The sequence below is a fragment of the Lepidochelys kempii genome, chromosome 6, assembly GCF_965140285.1.
Source record: "Lepidochelys kempii isolate rLepKem1 chromosome 6, rLepKem1.hap1, whole genome shotgun sequence".
Classification (NCBI taxonomy): Eukaryota; Metazoa; Chordata; order Testudines; family Cheloniidae; genus Lepidochelys; species Lepidochelys kempii.
Genome location: NC_136385.1, coordinates 13890659 through 13915103, shown reverse-complemented (window position 1 = coordinate 13915103; position 24445 = coordinate 13890659). Strand labels below are relative to the sequence as shown.

At 48.7% G+C, this 24445-nt stretch overlaps 1 protein-coding gene across 1 annotated transcript; it reads left to right on the top strand.

Moving 5' to 3' along the window:
* Nucleotides 1–4875: 4875 nt before the first annotated feature.
* LRRC55 (leucine rich repeat containing 55) lies at nt 4876–11977 on the top strand. Its single transcript, XM_073346801.2, has 3 exons — nt 4876–5184; nt 6799–8401; nt 10491–11977. Exons 2-3 carry the CDS (start codon nt 7672–7674, stop codon nt 10724–10726), a joined length of 966 nt encoding a protein of 321 aa, XP_073202902.1. The 5' UTR covers nt 4876–5184; nt 6799–7671; the 3' UTR covers nt 10727–11977.
* Nucleotides 11978–24445: the final 12468 nt, after the last annotated feature.

Here is a 24445-nt window from a genome sequence, read left to right as displayed (position 1 = left end):
ACAACTGATTAAGAGAGCTTTAAACTAGGAATTTGGGGGAGATGGTTGGGAGATGTCCAGGTAATCTCCACGCCAGAATTTAGCATAGAGTGGAAAGAAAATGAAGTAAGAGTGGATACAGCTGTAGGTAGGAGGAAGGGCAGTGTAGATACAAGTCTAATAGGTTATACTGGTAGTAAAATAACCGTGCCTAATAGGGTACAGAATGTGAGTGAGGCCAAACAGCAAAAATTAAGATGTTTGTACACTAATGCAAGGAGCCTAGGTAACAAAATGGAGGAACTAGAGTTACTGGTGCAGGAAGTGAAACCAGATATTATAGGTATAACAGAGACCTGGTGGAATAGTAGTCATGACTGGGCTACAGGTATTGAAGGGTATGTGCTGTTTAGGAAAGATCGAAATAAAGGTAAAGGTGGTGGAGTAGCACTGTATATCAATGATGAGATAGAATGTAAAGAAATAAGAAGCGATGAAATGGATATGACTGAGTCTGTCTGGGCAATAATTAAATTGGGGAAGAAAGCTATTAGAGCCTCCCCTGGGATAGTGCTTGGGGTGTGCTATAGACGGCCGGGATCTAATTTGGATATGGATAGAGCCCTTTTTAATGTTTTTAATAAAGTAAATACTAATGGAAACTGTGTGATCATGGGAGACTTTAACTTCCCAGATATAGACTGGAGGATGAGTGCTAGTAATAATAATAGGGCTCAGATTTTCCTAGATGCGATAGCTGATGGATTCCTTCAACAAGTAGTTGCTGAACCGACTAGAGGGGATGCCATTTTAGATTTGGTCTTGGTGAGTAATGAGGATCTCATAGAGGAAATGGTTGTAGGGGATAATCTTGGCTCAAGTGATCATGAGCTAATTCAGTTCAAACTGAATGGAAGGATTAACAAAAATAAATCTGCAACTAGGGTTTTTGATTTCAAAAGGGCTGACTTTCAAAAATTAAGGAAATTAGTTAGGGAAGTGGATTGGACTGAAGAATTTATGGGTTTAAAGGTAGAGGAGGCCTGGGATTATTTTAAATTAAAGCTGCAGAAGCTATCGGAAGCCTGCATCCCAAGAAAGGGGAAAAAATTCATAGGCAGGAGTTGTAGACCAAGCTGGATGAGCAAGCATCTTAGAGAGGTAATTAAGAAAAAGCAGAAAGCATATAGGGAGTGGAAGAAGGGAGGGATCAGTAAGGAAAGCTACCTTATTGAGGTCAGAATATGTAGGGATAAAGCGAGACAGGCTAAAAGTCAAGTAGAGTTGGACCTTGCAAAGGGAATTAAAACCAATAGTAAAAGGTTCTATAGTCATATAAATAGGAAGAAAACAAAGAAAGAAGAAGTGGGACCGCTAAAAACTGAGGATGGAGTGGAGGTCAAGGATAATCTAGGCATGGCCCAATATCTAAACAAATACTTTGCCTCAGTCTTTAATAAGACTAAAGAGGATCTTAGGGATAATGGTAGCATGATAAATGGGAATGAGGATATGGAGGTAGACATCACCATATCTGAGGTAGAAGCGAAACTCAAACAGCTTAATGGGGCTAAATCGGGGGGCCCAGATAATCTTCATCCAAGAATATTAAAAGAATTGGCACAAGAAATTGCAAGCCCATTAGCAAGAATTTTTAATGAATCTGTAAATTCAGGGGTTGTACCATATGATTGGAGAATTGCTAACATAGTTCCTATTTTTAAGAAAGGGAAAAAAAGTGATCCAAGTAATTATAGGCCTGTTAGTTTGACATCTGTAGTATGCAAGGTCTTGGAAAAAATTTTGAAGGAGAAGGTAGTTAAGGACATTGAAGTCAATGGTAAATGGGACAAAATACAACATGGTTTTACAAAAGGTAGATCGTGCCAAACCAACCTGATTTCCTTCTTTGAGAGAGTAACAGATTTTTTAGATAAAGGAAACGCAGTGGATCTAATTTATTTAGATTTTAGTAAGGCGTTTGATACTGTGCCACATGGGGAATTATTAGTTAAATTGGATAAGATGGGCATCAATAGGAAAATTGAAAGGTGGATAGGGAATTGGTTAAAGGGGAGACTACAACGGGTCCTACTGAAAGGTGAACTGTCAAGTTGGAGGGAGGTTACCAGTGGAGTTCCTCAAGGATCAGTTTTGGGACCAATCTTATTTAATCTTTTTATTACTGACCTGGGCACAAAAAGTGGGAGTGTGCTAATAAAGTTTGCAGATGATACAAAGCTGGGAGGTATTGCTAATTTAGAGAAGGACAGGGATACCCTACAGGAGGATCTGGATGACCTTGTAAACTGGAGTAATAGGAATAGGATGAAATTTAATAGTGAGAAGTGTAAGGTCATGCATTTAGGGATTAATAACAAGAATTTTAGTTATAAGCTAGGGACGCATCAACTAGAAGTAACGGAGGAGGAAAAGGACCTTGGAGTATTGGTTGATCATAGGTTGACTATGAGCTGCCAATGTGATATGGCTGTGAAAAAAGCTAATGTCGTCTTGGGATGCATCAGGAGAGGTATTTCCAGTAGGGATAAGGAGGTTTTAGTACCGTTATATAAGGCACTGGTGAGACCTCACCTGGAATACTGTGTGCAGTTCTGGTCTCCCATGTTTAAGAAGGATGAATTCAAACTGGAACAGGTACAGAGAAGGGCTACTAGGATGATCCGAGGAATGGAAAACTTGTCTTATGAAAGGAGACTCAGGGAGCTTGGCTTGTTTAGCCTAACTAAAAGAAGGTTGAGGGGAGATATGATTGCTCTCTATAAATATATCAGAGGGATAAATACCAGAGAGGGAGAGGAATTATTTAAACTCAGTACCAATGTGGACACAAGAACAAATGGATATAAACTGGCCACTAGGAAATTTAGATTAGAAATTAGACGAAGGTTTCTAACCATCAGAGGAGTGAAGTTTTGGAATAGCCTTCCGAGGGAAGTAGTGGGGGCAAAAGATCTATCTTGCTTTAAGATTAAACTCGATAAGTTTATGGAGGAGATGGTATGATGGGATAACATGGTTTTGGTAATTAAATATTCATGGTAAATAGGCCCAATGGCCTGTGATGGGTTTTTAGATGGGGTAAGATCCAAGTTACCCGGGAAAGAATTTTCTGTAGTATCTGGCTGATGAATCTTGCCCATATGCTCAGGGTTTAGCTGATCGCCATATTTGGGGTCGGGAAGGAATTTTCCTCCAGGGCAGATTGGAAGGCCCTGGAGGTTTTTCGCCTTCCTCTGTAGCATGGGGCATGGGTCACTTGCTGGAGGATTCTCTGCTCCTTGAGGTCTTCAAACTACAATTTGAGGACTTCAATAGCACAGATATAGGTGTGAGGTCTTTTTTTGGAGTGGTGGGTGAAGTTCTGTGGCCTGCATTGTGCAGGAGGTCAGACTAGATGATCATAATGGTCCCTTCTGACCTAAATATCTATGAATCTATGAATCTATAAAACCCAGCATCCCCCCCCCATACCCCCTACAGACCCACTCCTTCAAGCCCTGCCTCCTGGCCACACTCACCAGGCCTGCTGGGAGGCAGGCCCCTCGGGCTCTGGGCCCTCGGGAGTGGTGCGATCAGCCAGGCCAGGACCTGGCCCAGCCGGGGTCCCTCAAGACACAATTGCCTGGAGGGACCCAGCCAAGCCCTCCACACTGTTCCCCCCACCCCTCCCCCGAACCTGGCTGAGACTGGCCAGGCTTCTGCACTAGTCCCAGGTGGCTCAGTTTTGGGGAGAAAGGTGGGGCCCCACAGGTGGTGGGAAGCAGAGACTGCCCAGAGCCAGAAGTGCACTGGGGTCTGGCCGGGGGGCTGAGAGGAGCAGTGGGTGTGACCAGAAAGTGAAGAGGAGCCCTTGGCTAACCAGCGGGCAGGCCGAGAGGAGCAAGTGGTGGGCGGAGGGAGCCAATGGAGTCTCAGGGCGCAGTGCAAGTGGAGCAGGCCAGGGCCCCTTTTGAGCATGGGCCCGGCTCCATGGAGACACTGGAGCCATTGTAAACCTGGCACTGTAAACCAGGGCTTGATCACCCCTAAAGCTAGCATGTCTCTGACCTATCCCTCCAGGGTCTGACCTGTGTTTCCAGTTACTCTGAAAGGGGGAATACCTGATGGGAGGGCTGGCTCCCATCTCCCCCAGTGGACAGCTCATTTAGTGAGCCCAGACCAGTTGGAAAACAGCTGTTGGTACGAATGCAGCGCCTCTCTCATCTCTGCCTGCTGGGCAGGGGTTAGCTGGTCAGAGAGGGGAACTGATTCCAGCAAGGGGCTGGCTCCTGTCTCAGAGAGACCCACCAGAGGATCTTTCCCCTTCTCTCAGTGGCCACACATGGCCAGTACCAGCCTCTCCCTGTCACAGTACAGCTCCATCATGTTGACATGGTACACCCGGTGGCTGTGAGCTCAGTTGGGCAGTTCCACCACATAGTTCTCCTCATTCAGCTGCTTGATGATCTTGAAGGGCCCATCCCAGGCAGCTTGCAGCTTATTCTCTCTCACCTCTTCCTTCCTGGCCCTTCTTTATTCATTCGCTCCTTCATTTCCCCCCCCCACCTCTCTTTCTCCCCCCGGCCTCTGTCTCCACATCCCTGTTTGCATCCGCTCTGGCTCACTGCTCCCTCCTCTCTCTGCCTCCCCCACCCCAGCCTGTCTGCATGCCACCCCCCACCCGACTTGTGTGTCTGTCTCCCTCTCTGTGTCCTTAGGATCCTGTGAGTGGCATTGATCCCCACCGTTTGCTTCCTCTGTTTTCCCTCTCTGCTCAGTGGGGTCTGCAGCCAGCTCCTCTGTTGCTCAGAGATGTGGAGGCAGTTGCTAAGAAACAGTGCCACGTCAGTACCTGACCCTTGTGGGGGGGTGGGGGGAAGATTGAGAGAGAAAGGAGGAGGAGGAGGTTGGGAAAGACCTGGATGAATTAACAGACTCAGCAGCAGCTGCTGCTGCAATTCAAGGAGAGACACTGTCATTCCCTCCACTTGTCTCACACCCACTCCTCTGAAGAGAGGGACAGATAGATGCACGGACGTACAGGGAGAAGGGCGAGGGGGAGCTGTCAGGGGTGCTGCCCAAGGAGCCAGAAGCCACTGAGGAGAGAAGGATGCCTGCCGGGCTGAAGAACATGAGGATGCCCAGGAAGAGGGGAGATACTTGTCTGCATCGCAGCTGCTTTGCGGATCTCTTTGGGCTGGAGTGAGTATCTGGCTTGTGCTAACTGGGCAGAGTATGGGGGGGGAGGTAGAGGAGATGGAGAGGGGGCTGGGAGTGAGTGTGCAGGCTGGGTGTGTCCTAAAGGGCAGCGGCTGGCCGGGTGTGCGTGTTTGTCCTGAGGGTTTGTGCCTTGAGGACAGGGTGGGGACAGTCCAGCAGGGAGAGAAATGGCTTTGTGGTGGTAGGTGTGCTGGAGCCCTAGGGGAGAAGGGACACCTACCTGAGAAGTGGGGGGCAGGGAGCGCTGGAGGGTGGACCGGTGAGCAGCTTTCCTGACCAAACGGAGTGGGGCTGGTGGAGGTGCTGTATTGGGGGGCGGGGGCTGGAAGGGGAGGCAAGGAGTGAGCTGGAGCACAGGAGGGCATGTCCCTGGGAAGAGCAATGGAGAGAAAGAAATATAGCCAGACAGGGAGAACGAGACAGAAAGGGAACGAGACTGACATCAGGAGAAAGACTGGAATAGCGGAGGGTTCTTCAGGTCACCGATGGGCCTCAGCAGGGGTGGAAAGTGGCCCAGGACTGGAAGAGCAAGGGGTGCTAGATGGGAGGCATCAGGGGCTTTGGCAGAGCCTGAGGGGAGGTCCAGGGTTGGGACAGCTTGCAGGGCTGAGGCACTGGCAGAGCTCTGGCTGGAGGCCCTGGATTGACAGAGTAGGGGATGATGCAGAGCAGGGAGGGGCATTGGCAGGGTGGTGTGGGGTCTAGGGACTGCAAGAGCTGCCGGGCAGGACTGAAGGATCAGAAAGGTTGACAGACGCTTCCTCTGGGTATTAGGCTCTTGCTTTGCCCTTGGCAAGTCATGCAACTTGAGGGGTTTTTATCCAAGGTCAGTGAGGTTGGAGTCCCATTTCTTTTGCTGACTAGGCCTTTACCTCTTAATCTATGCCTAGGTTCGTGGGGCTTCAGCAGAGCTGCATCTGTTTGAAGTGAGTCTAGGGCGGGTCAGGATTGAGAGTCATCAACACAGCGGTGATCAGGAGGGGAGCTCAGAGTGGAGATAGCAGAGGGCTGCAGGTTGGGATGGAGAGGCAATGGCAGAGCTATGGCTATGGCGGGGACCCTAGGCTGGAGGAGCAGGTCAGGACTGAACTGCACTGACAGAGCTGAGTGCAGTCTAGTGCTGATAAAAGCACGGGGGTATTGCAGAAGAGAGCAGGACTAAAGCAGAGTGAATAGGGTGGAAGGACAGAGAGGGATGCAGATAGGCAGTGGAGCTGACCAATAAGTTAGAGAGACTGTGAGGTGATTCCCAGCCGTTCCCTCGTCTCCTCCCATGGCTGGAAGTTGAAGCGAGACAAATTCAGCCTGGGAATAAGGTGCACATTTCTAACAGTGAGAGTAATTAACCATTGGAACAATTTACCAAGGGTCGTGGTGGATTCTTCATCACTGACAATTTTTCAATTAAGATGGGCTGTTTCTCTGAAAGCTCTATGCTGGGAATGATTTGGGGGCTATTCTTTGGCCTGTGCTAGACAGGAGGTCAGACTAGATGATCAAAATGGGTCCCATTGGCCTTGGAACCTATGAGTGTATGAACACACCAGCTGGTTGATGACCTTGTTGCTGAGTCTTTGATTCCTGTTTCCTTGGCAGGTCGCTCAGTTGGAGCCCTGTTGCTGCCTGCTGGGAGGGAGACTGGGAGTGAAAGATAAACCAGCAGCTGATACCCCAGGACTCCAAGCCCCTCCCTTTCCTCCTGGATCTCCTCCCCACCCCATCCCCCGACATCCCAGTCCCACTGGCCTCTCCCAGACTGCAGAAATCACAGCCTTAGAAAGGGCTCATTTCCAGCCTTAGTTTCTCCTGATTGTCCCAGGCACAAGCCACTCAAGGAGTCTATATTGTTGGGCTGATGTTGAGGCCTCCAGGATTTTGACCATCAATGCGGATAACCTATTATCTGGATTTCAAATGCTGTTCCTCTGCTCGGGCACTAAACAGACCTAAATGACTCCAGGAAAAGGCCCTGTGGCTTCTGCTGAATTGGAGCTGGATTTGCTTTGCAACTAAAATATACCTTTGGTTTCAGTGGAGTTAAATTCCTTGGCCTGGCCTCATCTCGGCTTCAGCGAGATGGGCATTCATTCCCAGCAGACAAACGCATGAAAGGGAATGAGGAAGTTTTTTTTCATGGGCTCAAACCATTGTCCCAAGGGTGTTGATGAACTGGAAGAAAAAAATCCTTGATTTTAGTTGCTTTCCTCCCATTTTTGATCACTTGATGGATCAATGGAAGGTGTAGACTGATGGATACAGCTACGTTTCTTTTTGCTCTCCACTTCATACCCTTTAAAGGGTAACGAATGGGCTACTAAAGTGCTGTCCGAGGAGTCAGGACCCTGTCGTTCCTGGCCCACCCTTCATGGTGCATGGTGTGCTAGTGACTGTGGCCCTGGCACTTGATAGACAATGGCTTTAAGGCCCGGGCTTCTCCTGCAGCCAGCATGTAGCCACCTTCAGGCATGAATGACTCCCACTTACTCCTTCTTCTGCCTCCATGCGACATGTTGCTCAAGACCAACTAAAATGGGCACAGGCTGCACTTGGCTGTGGGGAGAGGGGCCCATGTCCCGCTGCTCCTCTGCCATGCTCCTGACTCCTTTCCTGATTGCCATGGCAATGGCCTTCTCTGAGGCCAGTGCTAGCTGTCCCGTCCTCTGCACCTGCCGCAGCCACGTGGTGGATTGCAGTGGGCAGAGGCTCTTCTCGGTGCCCCCTGACCTGCCCCTAGACACCAGGAACCTGAGCCTGGCGCATAACCGCATCACCACTATCCCACCGGGCTACCTCACCTGCTATGCTGAGCTGAGGGTGTTGGACCTAAGGAATAACTCCCTGGCGGAGCTGCCCGCCTGGCTCTTCCTGACTGCCAAGCGGCTGGCCCACCTGGACCTGAGCTACAACAACTTCAGCCATGTGGCTGCTAATATGTTCCAGGAGGCCAACAGCCTGGTGAGGATTGACCTGAGCCACAACCCGTGTCTGCGAAAAGTGCACCCCCAGGCTTTCCGGGGGCTAGCCCAGCTCCGTGACCTGGACCTCAGCCATGGGGGGCTGTCCTTCCTCAGCCTGGAAGCCCTGGAGGATCTCCCGGGTCTGGTGACCCTACAGATCGGGGGCAACCCCTGGGTGTGTGGCTGCACCATGGAGCCACTCCTGAAGTGGCTGAGGAATCGCATCCAGCACTGCACCTCAGGTATGTGGCACAGGATGTGACCTTCTGTGAAGTGAAAGGCCTCTGTCTCCTCCCAGCACCAGCCAGAGGGTCCAAGGCAGCAGGCCCAGATCAAGAGAGGAACCTGTTCAGAGTCCTCTACAGGGGCACAGAATCCAGTCCTGGTGTTCTGCTCCAGGGGACTGCAAACAGAGGCCATTCCAGGAGGCACTCCCTGGAAGTACAACCCCAGAGTCCATTTCAAGTGGAACTGGATGGGCCCTCCTAGAATAGTACTGTGGAGGCTGCAGGTCAGGATCAAGGCACATTGGCAGAGCTGTGTGTGGAGAGAACCCGGGGCTGAGATGGAAGGAGGCTGTAAGCTGGGACTGAGGGGCATGAATAGAGCTGTGTGTGCGGGACAGTGGGGAGCCCAATGCTGGAATAGCAGGCTGGGATGTGGATTGGGACTGAAGAGCACTGGGATAGCTCTGGAGGGAGCCCAGGCATGGAATAGCAGGGCAGGCTGCAGGACTAGATTGAGAGATGTAGGCAGAGCTGTGTGTGTGTGTGTGTGTGTGTCGGGAGACATGGACCAGAATTGCTGAACGGTTACTGGAGGACATAGGGTAGGGGGATTAGGAATAGAAGAGTGGTTGCTGCAGGGCAGGAGAAGGAGGGTGGGAATGGACTCTGTATGAACCCACTGGCCTTGTAAGGTGTGGCTTTGCCTATCTCTGTCTTTGCAAAGGCAGATCCACAGTCAGCAATGGGAGGCCAGAAATCTGCATTTCCTCCCTGTCCTCCTGCCCTCTTTTGATTCTTGTGTTATTAGTTACTTCCTGCCCTTGTTGCTGATTACACAAGCTGCTGACTGCAGGAGCTGTGGTGGGAGGGGATATTCTTCCCGGAGTTCCCACAGCTGCAGTAGACCCTGGATCCATCTAAACATACTCTCTCAGGTCTGAGGAACCCCTAGTACTGCTGATCCTCATTGCATTCTCCAGTGAGCCCTTTGATTGAATAACGGCAGTGATTGCCGGGTAGGGCTCTCTCCTGTCCTACGTTTGATAGGATTTCCCCACCTGGAGGACTTCGGGATAATAACACAGTTGATTCTGATGCAACATCATTATCTGGTGACCTTGTCTCATGGAATCATTATGCCATTTGGAGGCTGGTGATGGGAATGCATTGTGCAAAGGGGACATACTGTTGTGACATTGTGGTTCTAGTGAATTTATCTATCCACCATCTGTTTTGCACCTATCTGCCTAGTATCATGGCACCAGGGCTAAAATTGCACCAGGGCCAAAATTATCCCAGCACACCCAATAATTTGGAGCATCTCCAATTTTGGGTGCCCAGTTTATTTCCCTGATTTTCAGAGGCAGTGGACACTGCAGCTCTCATGGAATTCAAGCAGAGATGGAGATGGAAAACCAGGCCCCATGTATCTCAAGTTGAGCACCCAAAACCTGGAAGCACCAGAATTGAATGGACACATTGGAGAGTGACTTTATGTGCCATGTCCTGACGTGGTCACCCTTGAGTTGCATCATGATGATGTTGAGCTGGGTTGAGTTCCATGACCTCATGTCACATGGGGGTTTGGCAAGATCTCAGCTTTCAATGCTGCCCCATGGTGATGTTACATTGCAACACAGTGACACAGCCATGACTACTGGTGATGTGCTGTGACATCATGATGGAGGGTTATGACTGGCATTGGGATGCAGTTGTGCTGCATCATGACTATGTTATGAACGTCACCACTGCAACCTCTGACTACCCAGACGACAAGACTGAAATAGGGTCAACATTACCATCCGGAAACTTCAGGCGGGAGAGAAAGCGACTAACAAGGATTATACTTTGTGCCTTTCATTCAAAGATCTCAAAGCCCTTTACAGAAGTATGTGATTATTATTAGACTCCTTTTAGAAACCATGAAACTGAGACACAGAGAGGTTAAGTGATTTGCCCAAGGTCACACAATGAGTTTGCATCAGAGCTGGGAACTGATGGATATTGGACCTGCTAGAGCCAATGTTACCTGTGTGGAGTAGAGGGATAATTCCTGTGTATAGGGACCTTCTCCTTTTTCTCATCTACCTGTGTCTCATTGCAGATTCCCAGCTGGCCAAATGCCGTGCCCCACCCGAGGTGGAGGGAACCCCCTTGTTCTCACTGACAGAGGAGAGTTTCAAGGCCTGCCACTTGACCTTGACGTTGGACGATTATCTCTTCATTGCCTTTGTGGGCTTCGTTGTCTCTATTGCCTCCGTGGCCACCAACTTCCTGCTGGGCATCACCGCCAACTGCTGTCACCGCTGGAGCAAGGCCAGCGAGGATGAGGAGATATAGGTGCATGGTCCTGGCCACGGTGCCCTTCCCCCAATGGCTGGGGAGATGCCATTGAGAGCTGGGGCTGCATGGCTGGGGGCTGGCTGGCTGTGCTCAGTGCTGTCACAAGCTGCTCCATCTTCTATCCGCAGCTGCAGACGCCTGGGGAAACCAGCCCATCTCTGCTCCCAGTCCCTTCTGATCCCCCAGCCACTGTGCCCAGCGGGGCAAGGCCTGTGAGGCAAGGAGATCTAGCCGTGCCTTGTACTAGCCCCTTCACACTGCTGGCAGCATTGGAGACAGCCAACGAGCCAAGGCCCAGCGCCACTCGCAACATGGATGGGCTGCCACCACCCAAGTCAGTCGCCAGTTCTCCTCTTCACCATGTCCTGCACACTCATACACAACATCCACCCCCACACATGCATCCCCTTCCATGCCAGCTCTTGTACCACATCTGCCTACAAACCTAAAACAAGGAGTTGGGTGGGGGAAGGAATATATATGGCAGATGTCAAGTGGATTTGCAACAGCTGTAGCTCTCCAGGGTTGGACAGCTTACAGCTCATCAGTTCTGTGTGTGGCTGTGGGGCCTGTGGCCATGGACACTGCGGTATCCAGGGTTGAGGTACTACTAAGAATCCTGAGGCATGGCATCTCTGAGGGCCAGAGAGGCAGGTTTAACTCCGAGGAATGGCCCCACCACTGAGATGTACCATTGTATGGTTGGAGGAGATGCCAGAACAAGGGTCTGCTGTTTTCTAGTTGGTCCTTGGCTGGATGGCTGTTGGTGTTGAGGGAGATCTGCCCATTCTCGGTTCTCTAGATGAAGTTGAGAAGTCAATAGGTCAGGGAATTTGAACTTGGTCTGTTGCTCAAGACTAGGGGTCAGGGAAAGGGTGAGTGTACTGGCAAACCTGAGGGGGAAGTGCGAGATGGAGTAACAGGGAGGCTGTAGGTTAGGACTGAAGGGTGTCAGCAGAACTGGTGGGGGAGCCTAAGACTGGGACAGCAAGGGGGCTGTGAGTTGGGATTGAGGCACATTAACAGAACTGTGGATGAGAGGTATCAGCAAAGCTGAGGGCTGTGGGGAGACCAGTGCTGGGACAGCAGAGGGCTGCAGGTCAGGCCCGATGGGCATCACCAGAGCAGTGTGGGAATGGGAAGCCCAGGAGTGGAATAGCGGGGGGACTATAGGTCAGGATAGAAGGGGATTTGCAGAGATGTGCGGGAAGCCCACAGCACTGGAATAGCAGGCAGGGTGCAGTTGGGATTAAGGGGTGTTGGCGAGGGGGGTGGGGAAGCTGGGATAGCAGGGGGGTTGCAGGCGAATACTGAGGGACATCAGCAGGGTCTAGGACTGGACTAGAAAGCTATGCCCCAGGGGAGGATTATGGTGCAGTCTCAGGGCTGGAACAGTAGGTGGTGCTGCCAGTCAGGTTATAAAGTGCTATGACAGTGCAAGTGGTGCCCAAAAGGGGCTACTCCGTATTGGTGCTACCCAGGTAGGTCTAGCTGGAGCGCTCTATTTCTTCCCATCGTGGACGTTAAAATTGCAGATTGAAAAACAAACATGCTTTTAAAAAGAAAGGGAGAGACCAGCTGCTCTGCCCTAGCAACCGCTCCGCTTAGTCAGTCTGTGTCCACATACCCACTGCTGAGGGGTGGGTTGGGGAGGTAATGCCAGATGCTCAAGGTAAGTGGTTATTAGCCTGGCATTACAGATACGGAAACTGAGGTACTGAGCGATTGGCATGACTTTCCTAAGGCCACATGGGCATAGGCGTGGATAGAACCCACAATGCCCAGCTCCTGCCACTCTAACCCCAGCACACACAGCCACTCCCCAATAACTTATCTGAGAACTGGATCAATGCGACCAACAGCATTTGGGAACAATGGCTCATTTTTGGGATGAGCTCCTCCCAACGTCAGCTGCCACTGGTGAAGTTGGATGTAACTTTTCTTTCGGAAGGATTTAGATGTGCCTCTGGCATTTTGTGGGATGACGCAAATAAAGGACGCTATCGCCAATGTTCCCAGCGGAAGAGCAACCTTCTATAACCATGTCTTAGAGAACTCTCTGTGCTCTGATGTATAGCTAATATATTTTGAGACTTGTATATTTTTTATTTTTGCAGAGAACCAGGACCAAACCCAATGCCAAATGCCACCACAGCTTTCCAGATTATGTCCTTCGATCTCGCCACCACCGGAAAGTAAGGAGGCAAAAAATCTGTCTGTGTGGGACAGATCCCTTTAAGGAGTTGGTTTTTATGTGGCTCGCAGAAATCTCTGCAGCTGATCCAAACAGGGTTAAGAAATGAGAAGCCTTTAATCACAGGGTACATTTACATTCCATTCTCATTCACACATAAACCCGGGCCCACACAGACTCCTGTTGTCTAGCTGTCAAGAACTGGAAAGAGCACATAGGTAATGTAGCAGTTTGCTCATCAGAATCATTTGCCCTCCCCTAGCCTTAAGCCCCCTTAATGGATTTCCTACACGTCTTAAAAAGAAATGCACTTCTACTCTGGAAAATGACAATGTGAGAATGACACCTTCTGACTCAGGAGATCTGTCCCCTAGGTGCATCTAATCAGCCAACTTTAGTTGCTACAATAAACTTTGGCTATGCAAAGTCAGTACACAATGGATTCCGCTCCACAAAGGAATTATTAACATACTTTGGTAATGCAGACACGCCTGGGTGGGTGGGTGGTTGGTAGTGGGGGGTCAAATCACAGAACTCTGGATCATCTCCTTCCAGCTCGCTTAGCCCCCCCATTTATAGCAGCCCCATCAAACTCTAGTTAGCCTAGTCACCACCAGAGGGGGACAGAGCCCCAAGTTGAGCAGGTATTGCTTATACTTCTCTGTGGTTAGATACTTATCTGCCCCTTTTACTGTAGTACCTGAAAACCTCACAATCTTTATCATACTTCACATCATCCCCGTCAGCCTAGGAAGTACTATGGGTGGGAAGCTAAGGCATCAGAAGTTTAAGTGATTTGCCTAACATCAAAGAGGGCTCAACTTGCAGAGGAGGGAATTGAACCCATGTTTAGTAAACCTTGATGGCAGTGGGGGTGGTGCAGACATCATTGAGGGCATAATATGGCCCACAGGATCTTCCCCACTTCCCAGCCATGTGAAGAAGCCAGTCCATGTGGCTTCTGAGGGAAGGGTAGGACCTCCTCGCAGGACTAACAAAGTTTCAGAAGAAGGGGGAATGGGTCCCAAAGAAACAGAAGCCAACAAGTCATGCAGGACAGATGAAAGGTGCAAGGATGAAAGGAGGCTGAGATGGACAATAAAAGAGATCCAGAGGGGGAACATGGAGCAGAGAATCCTGGAGAGCGCCCATTGATCCAAGAAGAGATTGAGGGACCCAGTGGATGAACTCTGGAGTGAGGGCAAGGAAAATGAAAAGACCCCAGCTTGACTCTTAGATCTTAGAGAGGCTGAGCTTACAGAGCTGGCAGTCAGAAGAGCTTATAAACTGAGCATGTGACACAGCCTCACCTTTCCGGAGTAGACCTGCTCCTTGAGTTTCATTTTTTTCTTGTGTGTTCATTGCATTTAGGTACAGTACATTGTGTGTGTGTGTGTGATTTAATGAGTGCCAAGCTCAGAGAATCAGACCCTGGCTGAGGGAAGGAGCAGCTCCCAGCCCTTTGCATGCCTGCTGCTGTCATTCCCTAGCTGCTGTGTCTGAGGGCTCCTCCAGTCCAAATGCAGAATCAGCTGAACCAGAACACAAAGGATATTTTTTCCCCACACCTCTTGAATTCTAAATGGGCCTAGGCTCCAATGCCTGGTGTCAAGGATAGTCTTTGATGTCTTAGCCACATTACAGCACTAGAGAGTCGAGACCCTCACCACTGAGGCAATTGCTGGCATACCTTGGGAACAAATGTGGTGTGTTATTTTTAACAAACCTTTTGCACCCTAAAAATGGCCTTTGTTTCAAAAAGAAATATTTTTCATCTGTTTATTTCTTATGGTCATTAAACCTGAAAACAAGACAATTTTGATTTCAGGTGTTTTCTTTTTTCCTCCCTCTTTTCCCTCAATTTTTAAGTGGCAAAAATCAAAAAAGGGAGAGAAAAAAACCTGAAAACCCACACACTGAAGAAATGAACATTTTCAACCCCCTAAATTGCTCTACAAATTTTATATATTTTTTTTCAAAATTTTCTATTCTCAAAAAGAAAAGGAGTACTTGTGGCACCTTAGAGACTAACCAATTTATTTGAGCATGAGCTTTCGTGAGCTACAGCTCACTTCATCGGATGCATACCGTGGAAACTGCAGCAGACTTTATATATACACAGAGAATATGAAACAATACCTCCTCCCACCCCACTGTCCTGCTGGTAATAGCTTATCTAAAGTGATCATCAGGTGGGCCATTTCCAGCACAAATCCAGGTTTTCTAACTACTACATGCTATTAGGGGCCACAGCAATGGTTCCCTCAACCCACCTAGCAATATTGTTAACCTATCCAACTATACTCTCAGCCCAGCAGAAGCAGCTGTTCTATCTCGGGGCCTCTCCTTCTGCCCCTCCACCCCCACGAACATGATACAGTTCTGTGGTGACCTAGAATCCTATTTTCGACGTCTCCGACTCAAGGAATATTTCCAAAATACCTCTGAACAGCATACTAATCCACAGAGGTCTCCCTACCAACACTACAGAAAGAGGGATTCTAGGTGGACTCCTCCTGAAGGTCGAAACAGCAGACTGGACTTCTACATAGAGTGCTTCCGCCGACGTGCACGGGCTGAAATTGTGGAAAAGCAGCATCACTTGCCCCATAACCTCAGCCATGCGGAACGCAATGCCATCCACAGCCTCAGAAACAACTCTGACATCATAATCAAAAAGGCTGACAAAGGAGGTGCTGTCGTCATCATGAATAGGTCGGAATATGAACAAGAGGCTGCTCGGCAGCTCTCCAACACGAGTTTCTACAAGCCATTACCCTATGATCCCACTGAGAGTTACCAAAAGCAACTACAGCATTTGCTCAAGAAACTTCCTGAAAAAGCACAAGATCAAATCCGCACAGACACACCCCTGGAACCCCAACCTGGGATATTCTGTCTACTACCCAAGATCCATAAACCTGGAAATCCTGGGCGCCCCATCATCTCAGGCATTGGCACCCTGACAGCAGGATTGTCTGGCTATGTAGACTCCCTCCTCAGGCCCTACGCTACCAGCACTCCCAGCTACCTTCGAGACACCACTGACTTCCTGAGGAAACTTCAATCCATCGGTGATCTTCCTGATAACACCATCCTGGCCACTATGGATGTAGAAGCCAACATTCCACACAAAGATGGACTACAAGCCATCAAGAACACTATCCCCGATAATCTCACGGCTAACCTGGTGGCTGAACTTTGTGACTTTGTCCTTACCCATAACTATTTCACATTTGGGGACAATGTATACCTTCAGATCAGCGGCACTGCTATGGGTACCCGCATGGCCTCACAGTATGCCAACATTTTTATGGCTGATTTAGAACAACGCTTCCTCAGCTCTCGTCCCCTAAAGCCCCTACTCTACTTGCGCTATATTGATGACATCTTCATCATCTGGACCCATGGAAAAGAAGCCCTTGAGGAATTCCACCATGATTTCAACAATTTCCATCCCACCACCAACCTCAGCCTGGTCCAGTCCACACAAGAGATCCACTTCCTGGACACTACAGTGCTAATAAACAATGGTCACATAAACACCACCCTATACCGGAAACCTACTGACCGCTATTCCTACCTGCATGCCTCCAGCTTTCACCTTGACCACACCACACGATCCATCGTCTACAGCCAAGCTCTGCGATACAACCGCATTTGCTCCAACCCCTCAGACAGAGACAAACACCTACAAGATCTCTGTCAAGCTTTCTTACAACTACAATACCCACCTGCAGAAGTAAAGAAACAGATTGATAGAGCCAGAAGAGTTCCCAGAAGTTACCTACTACAGGACAGGCCTAACAAAGAAAATAACAGAACGCCACTAGCCGTCACCTTCAGCCCCCAACTAAAACCCCTCCAACGCATTATGAAGGATCTACAACCTATCCTAAAGGATGACCCAGCACTCTCACAAATCTTGGGAGACAAGCCAGTCCTTGCCTACAGACAGCCCCGCAACCTGAAGCAAATACTCACCAACAACCACATACCACACAACAGAACCACTAACCCAGGAACTTATCCTTGCAACAAAGCCTGTTGCCAACTGTGTCCACATATCTATTCAGGGGACACCATCACAGGGCCTAATAACATCAGCCACACTATCAGAGGCTCGTTCACCTGCACATCCACCAATGTGATATATGCCATCATGTGCCAGCAATGCCCCTCTGCCATGTACATTGGTCAAACTGGACAGTCTCTACGTAAAAGAATAAATGGACACAAATCAGATGTCAAGAATTATAACATTCATAAACCAGTCGGAGAACACTTCAATCTCTCTGGTCACGCAATCACAGACATGAAGGTCGCTATCTTAAAACAAAAAAACTTCAAATCCAGACTCCAGCGAGAAACTGCTGAATTGGAATTCATTTGCAAATTGGATACTATTAATTTAGGCTTAAATAGAGACTGGGAGTGGCTAAGTCATTATGCAAGGTAGCCTGTTTCCTCTTGTTTTTTCCTACCGCCCCCCCCCCCCCCCGATGTTCTGGTTTAACTTGGATTTAAACTTGGAGAGTGGTCAGTTTGGATGAGCTATTACCAGCAGGAGAGTGAGTTTGTGTGTGTATGGGGGTGGGGGGGATGTGAGAAAACCTGGATTTGTGCAGGAAATAGCCCAACTTGATTATCATGCACATTGTGTAAAGAGTTGTCACTTTGGATGGGCTATCACCAGCAGGAGAGTGAATTTGTGTGGGGGGGTGGAGGGTGAGAAAACCTGGATTTGTGCTGGAAATGGCCCACCTGATGATCACTTTAGATAAGCTATTACCAGCAGGACAGTGGGGTGGGAGGAGGTATTGTTTCATATTCTCTGTGTGTATATAAAGTCTGCTGCAGTTTCCACAGTATGCATCCGATGAAGTGAGCTGTAGCTCACGAAAGCTCATGCTCAAATAAATTGGTTAGTCTCTAAGGTGCCACAAGTACTCCTTTTCTTTTTGCGAATACAGACTAACACGGCTGTTACTCTGAAACCTATTCTCAAAGAAATCCAATAATAGACATTTTAAAAAAGTTTTTCCTTCTTTTATCCTTTTTGCTTCCTTCTTCCTCTTTTTCAGTGGGAAAAGGAGGAAAAACAAGGGGAAAGTTTTTTGTTTTTTTTAAAGGAGGAAAGAAATCAAAACCAAAAACATTTTTAGAACCAAACACTTTCTCCAAAAATGTATCTTATTTCAAAATTTTGCATTGTTCTCAAAAAAACAAGAGTTGAATTTTTATTTTATTTTTCCTTTTTAGTCCCTCCCTTTTCCCTCTTTTCCCTCCCACATTTCTTCAGTGGGAAAAGAGCAAAGAAAAGGAGGGAAAACAGGGAGGATGGAGTAAAAAAAGAAAGGGGAAAAAAAGATTTTCAAAACCAAACATTTTATATTAAAAATTTTGCCAAAAAAAATTGAAACCCATGGAATGAAAATGAAATTGAAAATTTTGAATTCCCCCTCCAAAAATTTGTTGAGCATTTTTCCACCAGCTGTGTTCGGAGGGAACCCTGAGCGAAGTCTACACTACAAAATTTTGCCAGCATAGCAGTGTTGGCTAGGAGTGTGGGAAAAAAAATCACCCCCCTCACTGACATAACTATGCCTTCAGATCCCCCCACCCCACTCCTGTATAGACTCAGCCTGAACCAGCAAGAGAGCTCATTTGCCAGTTTAGCTTATGACATTCAGGGAGGTGGTGTTCCTATGTCGGCACAACCCTTTTTCCTAGCATGTGCCAAGTCTCCACAAGGAAGCTGTGCCAGTATAGCTATACAGAGCCGTTGTACTGTAGACTAGCCCTCTCTTTTGCCAGACCTTCATTGGGCCTCTGCTTGTGATGCGTATGAGGGATCAGCAGAGCAAATCCTCAGAGCTGGGATATCCCAGTTCTGCCACCATCTTGCAGCAGACAATGGGGAAGCTGTGGGCGGAGCTGGAGAAATGAGGCTTTCACAAAAACCACATCCCACATGGTGTTTGAGCTGGACTGGTGTGCTCTGCTTAGCTGGGGCTCTCTTCCTTCTATTTGCCCCTCTCCCAGCAGCTGTCCTTTGCCATGCTAAGTGTCTGTGATTGAGGAGGGGTGGGGGAAAGATGAAAATCTTTCTACAGAGATTTTATAAACGTGAACTTTTGTACCTGTGAGAATTTTTTCATAAATGTATATTAATAATAAAGAGTGAACAGTTTAACTGAGAGGGGGGTGTGACTGGCAGCTCAGGAGGGAATGAAAGTGGGGGCAGGGGATGGGGGAGACACAGAGAGAGAGGCATGTATGTATGGGGGGGAAGGGGAGGGAGTGTGTGCATGCAGTCTATTCCCAACTCTGCCCCTCACCTGCTGTGTTCACTTGGCCAAATGACCTGCCTGCTCTGTGCTTCAGTTTCCCCCTCTGTAAAATGGGGATAATACTGACTGTCTTGGTAAACCGCTTTGAGATTTACTGATGAAAAGTGCCATACAAGAGCTAGGGGGTATTTTTGTAAGTATGTGTCTGCTTGATTGTGTGTGAGACAGAGCAAGCGGGAAGGTGGCTGCTACGTGTGTGTATGACTACAGGGTAAATGTGTAGCATTATGGTGCTGGATGGGCAGGCATTCAAGAGAATATGTATGTCCATAAGAAAGTCTGTGTGTGTCTGCCATGTTGGGCTGTGTCCACACATTCAGTGTGCATGTGTGCACGCACATGTGTGTGCACGCGCATGCACAGAACAGGGTGTGTGTCCACTATGGGGGTGTGGGATTTTGTATATAGGTATGAATGCAGGCCCCCTGCAGCTGGACATGTGCACGCCCAGCTGTCTGTGTGACAGGGTGCTCGGGGAAGCCCATGCTGCCATGTGAGGGCCGGACCGGGCTGCGTGCAGCCACAATAGAGGAGTGGCTTTGCCTTACACTGCATGTCCCTTCATGCCCACACGCCCTGCTTGACTGAGGCTCCACCAGGGATGGATAGCAGGAAGGGACAATTCCTTTGCAGCGACAAGGGGGAAAAAAAACAAAGCCTGCAGAAGACATTAAGAGTGTTCTCTGGTCTTTCCTCCTACCAGCACTTCCTGTTATTCCTATGGCAGTGACTCCTGGCCTCAGCTGGTCTGGAGGGAATCAGGCCAAGGAGACAGACACTGGCATGGCAGGGAACTGTGATACATGGCTCACTGTCATGTCAGCTGCTGACAACCCAACATGGGGCAAAAGCCTCCTCTAGCCCTGCTTCACTCTACCATCCATAGGAATCTGTGGCTGTTCTGGGGCATCACTTCTGGGTGTGGATATGGGGGAGCGGGAGATAGAAGTCAAAATACAGCAACAATGGGAAAAAGAGGAGGTGAATAGGACTGGTGGGAGACAGACAAATTTGGGGTTCGTTACAACCTCTCCTATGAGGGGTTCCTGGGGAGAGATCATCCATTGGCCTATGTTATGATCACAGCTGAACCTCATTCATTCCCATTTGGACAAGCCGTCATTCTAAAAGCATACTAAGAGAAAATAAGGAGAAACAAACCAAAAGATTTTTGTTTTGTAACACATGTGATTACCCTGTGGAATGCCTTGCCACATGATATTGCATGCAGGAAAGACCTTAGGACAGATATTTATATGGAAACATCCATTGTTATGATAGGCTGAAAATGTACCAGGGATATGAACCCTCATGCTTCAAGACATATCAGTCACTTACTTCCTGAGTCTATGAATAACCATCAACTGGGGTGGGTTACTACAGTAAGGCACTTGCACCTTTCTCTGAGAAAGCTGGCACTGACCACTGGATTCCCAGCTGGAGCTGGTTGGAATATTGATTTCCCATCCAGCAAAAAATATTTTAGATATTGAGTTTGTTCATCCCCAACTGAGATGAGGAGTCAAAATTCTGATTTTTTTTCTCTCCATGAAATGAAATGCGGGGGAGGGGGGGAATCATATTTAGTTTGGTTGGGGCTTGGTCCTGCTTTGAGCAGGGGGTTGGACTAGACGACCTCTTGAGGTCCCTTACAACCCTGAGATTCTAGGATTCTATATGGGGTCAATCCAAACATGTCATTTCAATAAATTCAAAACATGTTTAGATATTGCCCATGCTGAATTTTTTGAAATGATTTTTATAGAGAAGTAAACTTCTACACACAAAAATCATTCTGAAAAAAAAATGGAAACTTTGCATTCCAAAAAATGGAACTTTCTAAACTCCCCCCCCCCCACACATTTCCTTTCCAAAACAAGAAGACATCAAAATTGATACAATTTTGCAAAATAAGGCCACATTGTTGAAATGGCGTTTCCCAAACTGTTTCAGGGGAAATGTTTCAATTAGCTCTATTCGTGGCTAGACAGATGGCTGTTGTGATCCAGCCCTGGAGAGCCAATGGTCACCAGGGATTAGGATTGCCCAGGTCCAGCGGGAGAGCCTAGTGTAGTGGGAAAGTCATAAAAGGCAGCTAGGGGAGGAAGGGCAGGAGGAAGAGTGGCTGATTGCTATTTTAAAGTTGTTTTTCCCATTGTGGACTCAACCCAGCTTCCGAACATGAGGTGGTCCAAGGTCACTACAAATATTGTGTTTGGACGTGAAAAAGGTGGGAGGTCAAACAGCAGCTGGTAGCTACCTCCTCCTGGAGAAAGAGGATCTTAAAGAGGTACACACACAACCCAGATCCTCCCCAACAGCATGGGGACAGGCAAGGCTGTCATCTTCCACAGGAGACTCCACAGACTCATCCAGTCAGGAGTTCGCTGGCTCTGCACAAGACACATGCTCCACCAGCCGCATTTGTGCCAGTGATGGAAGGGAGCGGCAGACCACCACTGTCACTTGAAATGTGGATTCATCCCACCCCGCAGCCCCTGCTATCCTCAGCTCTGGGCTCCGCCCTCCATACGCACACACAGTTCTATTAATATGCCCCTATAGCGTCATGCAGCCCTCATAGAATCATAGAATATCAGGGTTGGAAGGGACCTCAGGAGGTCATCTAGTCCAACCCCCTGCTCAAAACAGGGTCAATCCCCAATTTTTGGCCCAGATCCCTAAATGGCCCCCTCAAGGATTGAACTCACAACCCTGGGTTTAGCAGGCCAATGCTCAAACCACTGAGCTATGCCCTCCTACTATTCCATTCTACTGTGCCCACATGCACTGTGCTCTCCTAATGCCCTTCCATGCTCCTGTCTCCTCCCCCAGCTCCATCTTGCCACACAGCAAGACTGCCATTCCACCTCTATCCTTGTGCAGCTGTATCCATGCCCCTCAATCCTGAGCTGCGACACCCTTGCTATTCCAGCCCTGGACATGCTCCCCCTCACACAGACAAACAACACTCATGCACCTCAGTTATGACATTTGCTGAGCTTCCAAACCAGGGCTCCCCCTGGCCACTCAGTGGGATTTACTTTTCAGGATTTCCAAAATGTTCCCCTTCTGCATCAGGCTGAAGACCTTGCAAAATTTTGTCAGCCAAGAACAAGAAAAAACTCCTCCTCGCATAACCCTAACCTGGACACTTAGATAGAATTTGAACCTTCATCATCCTCTTTCTCCAATAAATATTTAAGTAGCTATGCTTCCACAGGAGAGACACACTGCAGAATCACCTGGGGATTGGGAAACTCATCTTGAATGCACGTGAAGTCCCTGGTTTGAATAAGGCAAAAATTTGATCAGACATCCATGTCTCAGGCGCATGCCCTGCCCACCAGGCCACCTGGGCTGTTCATGTTCACACTCGCTTTCTCTGGTTTTGCCCAGCAATTCCATCCTGGCTCAGAGAACCCTTTCCTGCTGAAAGTCTCACTAAAATTGCAAAACATTTTGGTTTCGGCAAATCAGCATTTTCCCACCAAAAGCAATGTTTCATCAAAATATTCCCAACAAGCTCTTCCTAGAAGCCCTGCCAGTGCCCCTCTGTTCTGATTCACAGTCCTGAGACCCCACACAAGTCTGCTGGTGCCCCTCATGCCTGACCCTCAGCCCCACTGCTGTTCCTGCCCTGACCCCCCACCCCACCCCACCCCTCTGCCAATTAACAACCTTAGGAGGAACTGTGGAATAACATTCCTAGCTTTTGCCTGTTGCCTTATCCTGATGTTATTTATCTTTCCTCTTTGTACATGTCACTCGTTTGACTAATCACACCTCAGTAGCACCATCTCCCTGAAGGCTGGCTTCCACATGCTGCAGAAGTTGCCCTACCCCTGTGGAGATATAAAATGGAGGACAAGCAGGTTTTGGAGGTTCCTGCTAAGGGTTGAGGTGAAGACACCTCTGCCAGGCTCTCCTCCCTCTGCTTGGTCCTGTGGGCAGTTGGTGTATCTAGATATTTTAATGGACTGTCGTGAGACCACCTGCAGGGAGCAAAAGGGGCAGTTTGTCCCATGTGACAGGGCCCCACAAACTGAACGGCATTGCAGCCTGGCACACAGGGTCATAGTGCCACTTAGGGTTCATAGAATATCAGGGTTGGAAGGGACCTCAGGAGGTCGTCTAGTCCAACCCCCTGCTCAAAGCAGGACCGATCCCCAATTAAATCATCCCAGCCAGGGCTTTGTCAAGCCTGACCTTAAAAATATCTGAGGAAGGAGATTCTACCACCACCCTAGGTAACGCATTCCAGTGTTTCACCACCCTCCTAGTGAAAAAGTTTTTCCTAATATCCAATCTAAACCTCCCCCACTGCAACTTGAGACCATTACTCCTCGTTCTGTCATCAGCTACCACTGAAAACAGTCTAGATCCATCCTCTTTGGAACCCCCTTTCAGGTAGTTGAAAGCAGCTATCAAATCCTCCCTCATTCTTCTCTTCTGCAGACTAAACAATCCCAGTTCTCTCAGCCTCTCCTCATAAGTCATGTGTTCCAGTCCCCTAATCATTTTTGTTGCCCTCCGCTGGACTCTTTCCAATTTTTCCACATCCTTCTTGTCCTGTGGGGCCCAAAACTGGACACAGTACTCCAGATGAGGCCTCACCAATGTCGAATAGAGGGGAACGATCACATCCCTCGATCTGCTGGCAATGCCCCTACGTATACATCCCAAAATGCCATTGGCCTTCTTGGCAACAAGGGCACACTGTTGACTCATATCCAGTTTCTCGTCCACTGTCACCCCTAGGTCCTTTTCTGCAGAACTGCTGCCGAGCCATTCGGTCCCTCGTCTGTAGCGGTGCATGGGATTCTTCCGTCCTAAGAGCAGGACTCTGCACTTCTCCTTGTTGAACCTCATCAGATTTCTTTTGGCCCAATCCTCTAATTTGTCTAGGTCCTTCTGTATCCTATCCCTACCCTCCAGCATATCTACCTCTCCTCCCAGTTTAGTGTCATCTGCAAACTTGCTGAGGGTGCAATCCACACCATCCTCCAGATCATTTATGAAGATATTGAACAAAACCGGCGCCAGGACCGACCCTTGGGGCACTCCACTTGGATACCGGCTGCCAACTAGACATGGAGCCATTGATCACTACCCGTTGAGCCCGACAATCTAGCCAACTTTCTATCCACCTTATAGTCCATTCATCCA

Coding starts and splice junctions, on each gene's coding strand:
- LRRC55 (XM_073346801.2), top strand. CDS start 7,672: ATGACTCCCACTTACTCCTTCTTCTGCCTCCATGCGACATGTTGCTCA. Junction 8,402..10,490: donor CATCCAGCACTGCACCTCAG/GTATGTGGCACA, acceptor GTCTCATTGCAG/ATTCCCAGCTGGCCAAATGC.